The following is a 12,679-nucleotide window of genomic DNA, read 5'->3' as shown; positions in this document are numbered from 1 at the left end:
AAGATGAAGATAATGATGGATCTGAACAAATTGTACTAGTCACAAGGGGTCTTAGTCCTGTGATGACTGTGTTAGCCACAGATTTGTTCACCTGTGTTGTGCTTGATAGTGCTTGTACTTCAACAGAATGTGGAACAGATTATTATCTGGATTCACTCAGTGGTGAGGATCGACGCAAGATTAAGGAGTATTAATGTACTACTTGCTTTAGGCTTGGTGATGACATCACATTGAGGTCACTAAAGAGAGTTGTAATTCCATGTAAAATAGCTGGAGTAAGCCATTTTATCAGTCCTGATGTGGTCTCTAGTGCTGTTGAGTAAACCTTCTCTGAAAAAAGCACAAATGAAACTTGACATGCAGTATGATAAGGCAATTGTTCTTGGAAAGTCAGAGGATCTGCAGTTTACCCAGTCAGGGCATTATTGTATCCTCTTAACAAAACCTGATGTTTCTTGTCAGTGTTAAAGAAGTAGTAATGGCATCAGAGAAAAAAAGCAAAGACAATTTGCTCACCCTTCTTGTCAAAGATTAAAAACCCTGCTAAAGGATGCAGGTGTGATTGATGATGAGTATATGAGGCTAATAGAAGGGATTAGTGAGAAGTGTGAAATCTGTAAAAAGTATCGGAGGACGCTGTCACATCCTATTCTAAGCCTTCTATTGACACATGACTAACTAGGTAGTTGCCATGGATCTAAAGGTATGGACAAAGATGGAAATACTTTTATTTGACATTTTATAGACTTGGCAACCAGATTTAGTCTTTCTACATTAATACATAGCAAGGACAAAAGGGTGATTATGGACAAAATCATGGAGAAATGGATAGGGACTGGACTTGGGGCACCAGCTAAGTTTCTGACTGATAATGGAGGGGAATTTGCCAATGACGAGTTCAGAGACACGAGTGAATACATGAACATTATGGTCATGAATACTGCAGCTGAAAGCCCTTTCAGCAGTGGGCTCTGTGAAATCACACGGTGATTAATGAAATGCTGCAAAAAATTTAGCTGATCAACAAAACTGCATGGGCTGTTCATGCAAAGAATTTGCTTCAGATGGTTGGAGGGTACAGTCCCCATCAATATGGGCAAAATCCCAAATTGCCTTCTGTGCTGTGCGACAGTCCTCCTGCTCTATAAAGTACTAAAATTAATTCTTTTTTTCTGCACATTTGAATGTTTAACATGGAGGGACATGGACTTGCATTAAAGCTGAGGTCTCGGAGAAAGTTCATAGAGCTCTGAGGCATCGTATAAGACCATCTGAGACAGAATTTAAGTCAGGAGATTTGGTGTATTGTAAAAGAGAGGGCCATAGGGAATGGAAAGGCCCTGGTAATTTAATAGGTCATGACAGTAAGATAGTAGTTATCAAACATGGCAATCAAACTGTTACGGTTCATTCTTCACAATAATAGGGATTAATTACAAAATCTCAATCTGAGCAGTTGATAGAAGGAAACAATGCACCTTGTACCTCAAAAATGCTCATGTGTTTTGTGAAGACGATTCTGAGGAACAGAATATGGTAGATCAAGGGTTGGATAGTGGTAATGTGAGCGATCACGACAGAGCTATCACATTCAAAGGCCAACTGCCCAGAGTGGGTACTTCAGTGACATATATTCCAGAGAGGTCTAATGAATAGAGGGATGTGACAATTGCGGGACGTGCAGGAAAATCTATTGGCTGCCCTGGTAGATCCATTGTTTCAGCCTTCCCTTGCCCAAGAGAATTCATTTCTTCCTATCTCAACTCTATTTTCTTCTTCCCACCTATACCCACAACTCTTCTGATGTCTTTCACTTACTTAACAGTTTCCTAGCCTTAACCATCTACTTTTCACCATCGATATCCTATCCCCCCCATATCTCCATTCCCCATCAGGACAGCCTGAGGGCCCTCCACTTATTCCTTGAACAGAGGCCCAACCAGTCCCCATCCACCGCCACCATCCTGGCTAAACTTGTTTTCACATAGAACAACTTCTCCTTTGACTCCACTCACTTCCTTCTAAATTAGAAGTGTTGCTATGGGTTCCTGCGGGGTCTTCAGGGAGGTGGGTTGTTTTCCACCAGGGGCTGTCAGCAGGCCACACATTTCCCACAGAGGAGGACTTCCTCACTCCCACAAAGCCCACAGGGAGGTCACCTCAGTTTACTGGGCGACCTCCCCGCGTGGCTTAATTCTAGCAGTGGCGGGAAAAGGCCCTTAAATGGCTGATAATAGGCCTCTTAAGGGTTTCAACTGGCTCATTTAAATGCAGTGCAACAGGAAGGTGATGGGCGCTCCACTCCCCTGCTGTAATTCTATGGGGTTCCCCTGCCTCCCAACCCATCTCCGGTGAGCCCATTAAATTCAGCCCAACGTTTGCTACTGAACTCCATTAATAATTATGTAGATCATTAGGAAAATAAATCTGAATAAGTCATATTTCAATCCTGAAACTGGAGGACTGTATGTACTAAGAATGAACAGGAGACTTACCCCCAGGCTGACAATGGAATTTCTCGACAAATCCAGAGACTTGAGTCTCTTGAAGCACAGAAAAGCATCCCCAAGAGAGACAATTTTGTCACTGTAGGTACCCTGCAGTGAGAGAGACTCCACTTCATCTACGAAGAAAGCAAAAAGTTCAAATGCAATAATTTCTACTCACTTACTAATTATTAATTTCTTCGTTACAATTTGGACTGTCTGCTCCATCTCTGTACAAACACCATTATCGCAATTTATTCACTGAATACTCTGAACAGGAAGAGTTATCCAATGTACTCTCAAAATCAGCCTTTTGAGGAAAAAATAAATGGGCTGAAATCTTCTGACAAATTAACAGCGTGAATGATGTATGCCATTATTAATGTGCAAATCGGCCAGCAACTTGCAGTGAGGAAGAGATACCCTGTGAAATGCAAATCACCACAAGTTGATGGATGATTTGCTGCACTCCACTGCTGGGATTGTGAAAACAGCATCTCGTCCAAAACCTGAGTTTCATGAAATTACTGCATTTGCACAATAATTACCCATTAAATTCACCACAGAAAGTTATATCTTATAATTAATAGCACCAATACCCTACTAACAATGTGCTAATTGTTAATGACTATCAATCAACATCTCCAGACCAGAAACTGAACAATTAAAAGTGTGGAGTCTCATTCCCTCAGGCAGTGACTTGTTGCAAATTATTTTTAAATGTCAATTTTTTAAAAAACTTTTCATTTGTCTCTTTTTCTTTCCCTCTTAATCCAAACTTTCTTTCCCTCTCTATATTTGGCATTGAAATCACCCATGCTAATTCATTCTCCTTAGTCCTTGCTGTGTTTATTTCTTAACCCTTTAATCTCATTGGTTAAAGGAATACACTGTTGCTCCCATTGTTCACAAGCTGCCCTACTGCCCTGGCTGTGCCTTTATCAGCTCGCCCTTCCAGCAATTCTATGTACAAAATATTTGAGACATATACTTTTTCCCAAATATTGTACATATATTTTAATATCACTATATTTCTTTCCAATCTCGACCCCTCCATTTTAGTGGGTGTTGACTCCTGCTTGGGTGTGATTCCTTGGGTATTGGGCATCCGTTGTACCTCACCCAACAGGTCATTATTCACGTGTGAACCTTGACAGTGACTGAGCCATTTTGATTGTGAGAAAGCACTGTTTGATGAAAGCATTAGGCATTGTATACCAGGCTAAAGTGAATATACCCATTAGTGGGTGTAAAAGAAACAAAGCAACCTAAAGGTCACTTTCCAAAGTCCATCATTTTCTTCTAACATTATTGAAGAATTACTGCAAGATTGGGCAAAACCAAAGAACCAAAATACAATACATGAATACCACTGCAATGTTACAATTTCATTAATAAGGACCTTCAAAGCTTTCCAAAAATGTCACTTATTACTAACAAGTTGCCTGCCATAATTTGGACACTACTTATAAAAGATGTCATAAAGCTTTCTGCATATTAGGTATTACAGCTACATTTGGAATTAATGAACTCTGTTTAACAAAAAGTATTCAAAAAGACTATTGGAATGTTGGCCTTTATCTCAAGGGAGTTGGAGTACAATAGGGAGGAAATGATGCTTCAATTTGTACCGATCCTTGGTCAAACCTCACCTGAAATATTGCTTTCAGTTTTGGGCACCGAACTGCAGGAAGAATATATTATACTACTTGGAGTGGATATAGCCCACGTTCACCAGAATGATACCAGCACTCAGACAGTTAAATTAGAAGGCTATGTTGCAGAAACTTGACTTGAGTATCGTAGATTAAGGGTGATCTAATTGAGGTAAAACGTTAAAAGGATTTGACATGGTAAATACAGAAAAAACATTTCCCCTGGTATGAGAATCAAAAACAAGAGCACATAATCTTAAAATTGGAGCCAGGCCATTCAGGAACAAAATCAGGAAGCACTTTTTCCATATAAAGGGTAGTAGAAATTTAGAAATTTCACACAAAGGGCTGCAGATGCTGGAACAACTGGAGCTTTCAAGACCAAGACAGATTTGTGTTAGGTCAGAGTATTAAGGATATGGAGCAAATGCAGGTAAATGGAGTCCGGGTGCAGATCAGCCATGATCTAATTGAATGGTGGAACAGGCTCAAGAAACTGAATGGCCTATTCCTGTTCCTATGTCTCCATGTAAACAAAACAGTAGTGACTCCGACAAGGCACAAAAATGTCAGATTAAACAAGAGTTACTGTTTAGCAGTTATGCTAGAGATCTTGGAATCTTTAGCAAAGACCACTTTACAGTACAATTTACGTAATATGGTGCAAAGAATTTCAGTGGATTTCCATAAGAATATCCCCTCTTAGACATACATTGTTTATAGAGAACTAATCATAAAAATATAAAGACAAAAAGAGTAGTCTTAAAACCAAAACAATCTATTATCAGTGTTTTAGTACAAATTTAGACAACGGAAAATGCCCACATCACATAACGAAGAATTTCATCGCTGCTTTCTTATTTGGCATCTTCAAATTTTCTCTTTTATGTTTTTAGAGTACATGGAAATCTTTATTCTCCTGGTCAACATTTTCATCTGTGGGAAAATTACCATTTAGCAACAAATGGGGAAAAAAAACTAAGTAGTGAAATAAAATAATGCAAGAAATGGCACAAATACATTAACCCTGACTATGCAGCACATTCAACACTATGTGCTCTGAAGAAACAAACAGAAACATAATGAACATTAAATCATATTCCTTTTTAACTCTTTTTAAATATGATATTTTTGATCAGACTTCTTCAGGAAATGTAGCACAGCTCGAGTATTGGTAAGCATTTTTACATTGAAAATAACTCAACTGTTCTAAAAAAAAAATGGCAACATTCCTGTGTATTTAGTTTAGTTTTTTTTTAAGTTTAGTTTAGTGTGAAGAAAATATTTTTAAATTTCATTTTATTACTGCTACTGACCCAGCTGCTCCCACCCACATGCAGTTGGAGCAACTGATGCAATAGTGGCTAGACTGAATGCATCCATCACTCACTAATGGGCTGTATGGATCTGGAGAACACACACTGTATTATGCTCAGACAGACAGCAGTGAGGATCATGTCTCTGCAAAAGTTGCAGAAATGCTACTATTCTGGTAACTAAATTGTAATTTTGTATTCAGCATACTGTTGACAGCAGAATTACAATATTAGAACAACAAAGAACAAAGAAAATTACAGCACAGGAGCAGGCCCTTCGGCCCTCCAAGCCTGCGCTGATCAATGGCCTTTCTGAAAAAGTTTTCATTCCAACTCTTGACCACTACCTGCACTGTCTGTTTTGGTCAGTCCTCTAAAGTAACTTTCCTTGCTGACCATACAATTTTGAGTAAGGGGGTCCTATTTGAAAAGTTTGTTTAAGATGCTGAATCACCTGCTGTCCATTTTTAGCACTTGCAGGTTTATTTTTCTCATCTCTGACAATTAAGAAATACTGCCCCGAATTCCTTGGATTTTGCTAGTTTGATTAAAATCAAAATGTCTTAATAGGCTGATATCATCATTTTTGTCTTTTGAATAACAATCTTTCTTGGGAGGCTGAGCAGCTTAACTAACAAAGCAGCCACTGGTACAAGCCACCTCCAAAGTTTAGAGCAATGACCATTTGCCATTGGGAATTACAAAGTGAAAGTAAGATGTGCAAGGGAAGCATCAATTAAGGAAAATGTAAATGGTTTATAGGTTTACATTCAACATTAAAAGCAGAATACTTACGTATTCCATAATGAGTCACATTCTGTACTATAAAAATATCCAACAGTCACATTCATCCCCAATGTAATCATAATCACAAGAAAAAGTCAATTATAGTAATGCATCTTATGGACCAAGAATGAGCACATATCCAGGTTAAAAAATTATGCCCTTTTAGTGTTCTTGGCTAAACTAGTTTCTCCAGCATGAATCTGATTGCGCATAGAAATTACAATACAGAAGGAACCCTTTCTGCCAATCACATCTGTGCTACTGCTAGCTCTTCAACTAGAGCTATCTAGTCTAATCCATTTCTCTGCTCCGTTCCTAAAGCCTTTAATATTCTTTCTCCCCTTAAACTATTCCCATTTAAATTGTGTAATATTTCTGCCTTAAAAACCACTAGGGTAAAAAGCAGTCCAGATCATGCAATTCAACAGGACACTTCAGATTTTTCTTAATGCAAATCAAACCCAAAAAATTTCATTTTGTTCCCCCACTTCCTTCTATGTCTCACAACATTAGTTTTTTTATTTGTTCTTGGGATGTGGACGTCACTGGCTTATTAATGTATTTTCATCATCAGCAAAGCAATTTTCAGAGCTCAAGTGTCTATTCAATTTGAGAATAGGGTACCTACTATGCCATTGAGAGCAACTCTGTCATAATCAGTGTTATCCAAAAACACTCTTTTCAACGGGGAAATAATGCACCACAGCAAGTATCTGTAATATAGTTAATCACACAAGATTTAAAAAATTAAAATAAAGCATTAAGGGGGAGGATCTGTTGTGCGATCAGAACATATATTCCTGATTTCTAATTTGATAAAAAAGCAAAAGTACTTGCATTTATATAGCACTTTTCATGACTACTGAGATGGCCCAAAGTGCTTTACAGCCAATTAAGTACTTTTGAAGTGCAGTCACTGTTGTAATGTAGGGAACATAGCAGCTAATTTATGCCAGCAAGCTCCCACAATCAGCAATGTGATAATGACCAGAGAATCTGTTTTTGTGATGTTGGTTGAAGGCTAAATACTGACCAGGACACCAGGGACAACTTTATTTTTATTTGTTAATGGGATGTGGGCATCGCTGGCTAGGCCAGCATTTATTGACCATCCCGAATTGCCCTTGAGAAGGTGGTGGTGAGCCGTCTTTTTGAACTGCTGCAGTCCTTGGGGTGTAGGTACACCCAGAGTGCTGTTAGGAATAGTGCCATGGAATCTTTTACATCCACCCAAGAGGGCTGAGGGGTCTCGGTTTAACATCTCATCTGAAAGACAGCACCTCTGACAGTGCACTCTTCCCCCATTACAAAGAACAGTACAGCACAGGAACAGGCCATTCAGCCCTCCAAGCCTGCGCCGATCTTGATGCCTGCCTGAACTAAAACCTTCTGCACTTCCGGGGTCCGTATCCCTCTATTCATGTATTTGTCAAGATGCCTCTTAAACTTCTCTATGGTACCTGCTTCCACCACCTCCCCCGGCAACAAGTTCCAGGCACTCACCACCCTCTGTGTAAAGAACTTGCTTGCACATCCCCTCTAAACTTTGCCCCTCTCACCTTAAACCTAAGTCCCCTAGTAACTGACTCGTCCACCCTGGGAAAAAGCTTCTGACTATCCACTCTGTCCATGCCGCTCATAACTTTGTAAACCTCTAACATGTCGCCTCTCCACCTCCATCGTTCCAGTGAAAACAATCCGAGTTTATCTAACCTCTCCTCATAGCTAATGCCCTCCAGACCAGGCAACATCCTGGTAAACCTCTTCTGTACCCTCTCCAAAGCCTCCACGTCCTTCTGGTAGTGTGGCGACCAGAATTGCACGCAATATTCTAAATGTGGCCTAACTAAAGTTCTGTACAGCTGCAGCATGACTTGCCTATTTTTATACTCTATGCCCCGACCGATGAAGGCAAGCATGCCGTATGCCTTCTTGACTACCTTATCCACCTGCGTTGCCACTTTCAGTGACCTGTGGACCTGTACGCCCAGATCTCTCTGCCTGTCAATACTCCTAAGGGTTCTGCCATTTATTGTATACTTCCCACCTGTATTAGACCTTCCAAAATGCATTACCTCACATTTGTCCGGATTAAACTCCATCTGCCATTTCTCCACCCAAGTCTCCAACCAATCTATATCCTGCTGTATCCTCTGACAATCCTCATCACTATCCACAACTCCACCAACCTTTATGTTGTCCACAAACTTACTAATCAGACCAGTTACATTTTCCTCCAAATCATTTATATATACTGCAAACAGCAAAGGACCCCTACAGAACACCACTAGTCACAGCCCTCCATTCAGAAAAGCACCCTTCCACTGCTACCCTCTGTCTTCTATGACCAAGCCAGTTCTGTATCCATCTTGCCAGCTCACCTCTGATCCCATCTGACTTCACCTTTTGTACCAGTCTGCCATGAGGGACCTTGTCAAAGGCTTTACTGAAGTCCATGTAGACAACATCCACTGCCCTTCCTTCATCAATCATCTTCGTCACTTCCTCAAAAAACTCGATCAAGTTAGTGAGACACGACCTCCCCTTCACAAAACCATGCTGCCTCTTGCTAATAAGTCCATTTGTTTCCAAATGGGGGTAAATCCTGTCCAATAATTTCCCAACCACTGACGTAAGGCTCACCAGCCTGTAATTTCCTGGATTATCCTTGCTATCCTTCTTAAACAAAGGAACAACATTGGCTATTTTCCAGTCCTCTGGGACCTCATCTGTAGCCAATGAGGATACAAAGATTTCTGTCAAGGCCCCAGCAATTTCCTCCCTTGCTTCCCTCAGTATTCTGGGGTAGATCCCATCAGGCCCTGGGGACTCATCTACCTTAATGCTTTGCAAGACACCCAACACCTCATCCTTTTTGATAATGAGATGACAGACTACCTACCCTCCCTTCCCTAGGCTCATCTTCCACCAAGTCCTTCTCCTTGGTGAATACTGATGCAAAGTACTCATTTAGTACCTCGCCCATTTCCTCTGGCTCCACACATAGATTCCCTTCTCTGTCCTTGAGTGGGCCAACTCTTTCCCTGGTTACCCTCTTGCTCTTTATATATGTATAAAAACTTTGGGATTTTCCTTAATCCTGTTTGCCAATGACTTCTCATAACCCCTTTTAGCCCTTCTCACTCCTTGCTTAAGTTCCTTCCTACTTTCTTTATATTCCTCAAGGGATTCGTCTGTTCCCAGCCTTCCAGCCCTTACGAATGCTTCCTTTTTCTTTTTGACGAGGCTCACAAGGTTCCCAAAACTTGCCAAACTTATCCTTCTTCCTCACAAGAACATGCTGGTCCTGGATTCTAATCAACTGACATTTGAAAGACTCCCACATGTCAGATGTTGATTTACCCTCAAACAGCTGCCCCCAATTTAAATTCTTCAGTTCCTGCCTAACATTGTTATAATTAGCCTTCCCCCAATTTAGCACCTTCACCCGAGGACTACTCTTATCCTTATCCACAAGTACCTTAAAACTTATGGAATTATGGTCACTGTTCACAAAATGCTCCCCTACTGAAACTTCGACCACCTGGTCGGGCTCATTCCCCAATACCAGGTCCAGTACGGCCCCATCCCTAGTTGGACTATCTACGTATTGTTTCAAGAAGCCCTCCTGGATGCTCCTTACAAATACTGCCCCATCCAAGCCCCTAGTACTAAGTGAGTCCCAGTCAATATAGGGGAAGTTAAAATCACCCACCACTACAACCCTGTTACCTTTACATCTTTCCAAAATCTGTCTACATATCTGCTCCTCTACCTCCCGCTGGCTGTTGGGAGGCCTGTAGTAAACTCCCAACATCGTGACTGCACCCTTCCTATTCCTGAGCTCCACCCATATTGCCTCGCTGCATGACCCCTCCGAGGTGTCCTTCCGCAGTACAGCTGTGATATTCTCCTTAACCAGTAATACAACTCCCCCACCCCTTTTACATCCCCCTCTATCCCGCCTGAAGCTTCTAAATCCTGGAACGTTTAGCTGCCAATCCTGTCCTTCCCTCAACCAAGTCTCTGTAATAGCAACAACATCATAGTTCCAAGTACAAATCCAAGCTCTAAGTTCATCTGCCTTACCTGTTATACGTCTTGCATTGAAACAAATGCACTTCAGACCACCAGTCCCGCTGTTCGCCGCAACATCTCCCTGCCTGCTCTTCCTCATAGTCTTACTGGTACTTATTTTCTAGTTCCCCTTCATTTATTTCACTTGCTGTCCTACTGCTCTGGTTCCCACCCCTCTGCCACACTAGTTTAAACCCTCCCGAGTGATGCTAGCAAACCTCGCAGCCAGGATATTTGTGCCCCTCCAGTTTAGATGCAACCCGTCCTTCTTGTACAGGTCCCATCTGTCCCTGAAGAGATCCCAATGGTCCAGATAACTGAAACCCTCCCTTCGACACCAGCTGTTCAGCCACGTGTTTAGCTGCACTATCTTCCTATTTCTAGCCTCACTGGCACATGGCACAGGGAGTAATCCCGAGATTACAACTCTAGAGGTCCTGTTTTTTAACTTTCTACCTAACTCCCTAAACTCCCCCTGCAGGACCTCATCACTCTTCCTGCCTATGTCATTGGTACCGATGTGTACCACAACCTCTGGCTGTTCACCCTCCCCCTTCAGAATGCCCCCTGTCCGTTCAGAGACATCCTTGACCCTGGCACCAGGGAGGCAACATACCATCCTGGAGTCTCTTTCACGTCCACAGAAGCGCCTATCTGTGCCCCTGACTATAGAGACCCTATAACTATTGCTCTTCTGCGCTTTGTCCCTCCCTGCTGAACAAGTGCCAGCCGTGGTGCCACTGCTCTGGCTGCTGTTGGTTTCCCCTGATAGGCCATCCCCTGCAACAGTATCCAAAACGGTATACTTGTTAGAGAGGGGGATAGCCACAGGAGATTCCTGCCCTGACTGCCCGCCCCTTCTAGCGGTCACCCATCTATCTGCCTGCACCTTGGGTGTAACCACTTCTCTAAAACTCCTGTCTATGCCACTTTCTGCCACTTGCATGCTCCTAAGTGCATCCAGTTGCCGCTCGAACCGATCCATGCGGTTCTTCCTGCAGATGTAGTCATCAGGAACGCTGGAAGCGTCACGGACTTCCCACATCTCACAGGTGAAGCACTTCACCCCACTAACTGTCATTTCTAGCGCTAATTAATTAATTAATATAAAATAAATACTTATTAAATCCTTACTAAATTGTTACTATAGTGGGGTGTCAGCCTTGATTTTTGTGAAGTCCTGTAGAGGCACTTGAACCCACAACTTTCTGGGTTACCAAGTGAGCCATGACTGACACTGAAGTTATCCCCTCCAGCTTCACCTGCTGTACTGAAAAGATGAAAGCTGACGTCTGATCCCAGTGTGAGGGGGCATCACTGAGAAGGTAATGGTGGGAAGTCAAAAACAAAAAAGTGACCATTTGAGTGGGAATAATGGTGGTTGCCATGGAGGAGTGACAAGTTACTCCTTCAGCTTAACCACACCTTGCTCTCTAGTCTAAAAGCCACCAGCATCAACCATCCCCCGATTTCCATCTCTTACCCAGTTTGTGGTTGCTCAGCTGGGCCTTGTCCCTGATCCATTCTTCAGTTGCCACCAACTCCACCGCCGCCATTTTCCTTTCTTAAACCCACCCCTCCTTATTTGTGCTAGTTTCCTTCTCTCTCTCACTTCTTCCCTCTTTAGATTTCCTGCAAACAATCGACCTCAAACCGGTGCCTCCGCTGCGGACTCAAACATTCCCAGAGCGTAGCCAGACAATGGCAATGAAAGCTCCTTTGGACGTATTCGGTTGCTGGGCCACCGAGTGAGTGAGCGCCCGAGCTCGCCCGCGCCCTCTGGAGGTGAGCGGGAGAAGTGAAGCACGAAGCGATGCTGAGCCGGAGCCGCCGACCGAGGAGAAGACGCTCCGCACGGACACTCCTGGGCCACAGGCGGCATGCGCACTGACGGCAGCTTTTTGCACTTTTACTGAACCAGCAGCATATTATGACGCCAATAATGCAAAAAATATATAGTTAGACACAGCAAAACAATGCCCCAAACGCAGTTACACGCTGGGCGGTAGACCAGCGTTAAATGAAGGCCACAGGTATTGGATGAAGAAAGGAAATGAAACATGCTTGAGATTTCAAAGTTGCATGGATGTCAACAAATAGATACAATCCTGTTCACTCTTGGTGCTACTTTTAAGTACAAAGAGAGACGAGACGATCTTTATAGGACGAAGGGAGTCTCTGCAACAGGGCTTCTGCTGCTGTGAACCTCATCCCTGCTTTTGTTACCTCCAGATTTGGCTATTCAAACAGCCTCTCATCTTCCATCCTCTATAAACTTAGCTAGAATTGCAAAGTCTTCAGGACACTGCTCTGAGCAACCAGGGAGAAAAATGATAAAGGCATTAAAAGAATGTTATTT

At 42.4% G+C, this 12,679-nt stretch overlaps 1 protein-coding gene across 3 annotated transcripts in view; it reads right to left on the bottom strand.

Annotated features, from left to right (window-relative positions):
- Window positions 1–12,087, bottom strand: part of LOC137378993 (leucine-rich repeat-containing protein 36-like) — a 114,284-nt gene extending 102,197 nt beyond the window's left edge. For 2 of the 3 annotated variants that reach the window (XM_068049558.1, XM_068049560.1), the window contains exons 1-2: window positions 11,804–12,087; window positions 2,496–2,623 (exon numbers count right to left, since the gene is read on the bottom strand). In XM_068049558.1, coding sequence (XP_067905659.1) covers window positions 2,496–2,623; window positions 11,804–11,876 — 201 coding nt within the window. In that variant the 5' untranslated portion in view covers window positions 11,877–12,087. The remainder of the gene's footprint in view (window positions 1–2,495; window positions 2,624–11,803) is intronic. The other variant, XM_068049559.1, reaches the window with a different exon arrangement.
- Between the last annotated feature and the right edge of the window lie 592 nt (window positions 12,088–12,679).

Source organism: Heterodontus francisci, chromosome 17 (genome assembly GCF_036365525.1).
Source record: "Heterodontus francisci isolate sHetFra1 chromosome 17, sHetFra1.hap1, whole genome shotgun sequence".
NCBI classification, from domain to species: domain Eukaryota; kingdom Metazoa; phylum Chordata; class Chondrichthyes; order Heterodontiformes; family Heterodontidae; genus Heterodontus; species Heterodontus francisci.
The sequence above is the reverse complement of the archived record's forward strand: the minus strand, read 5'-3'. Positions and strand labels throughout refer to the sequence as shown.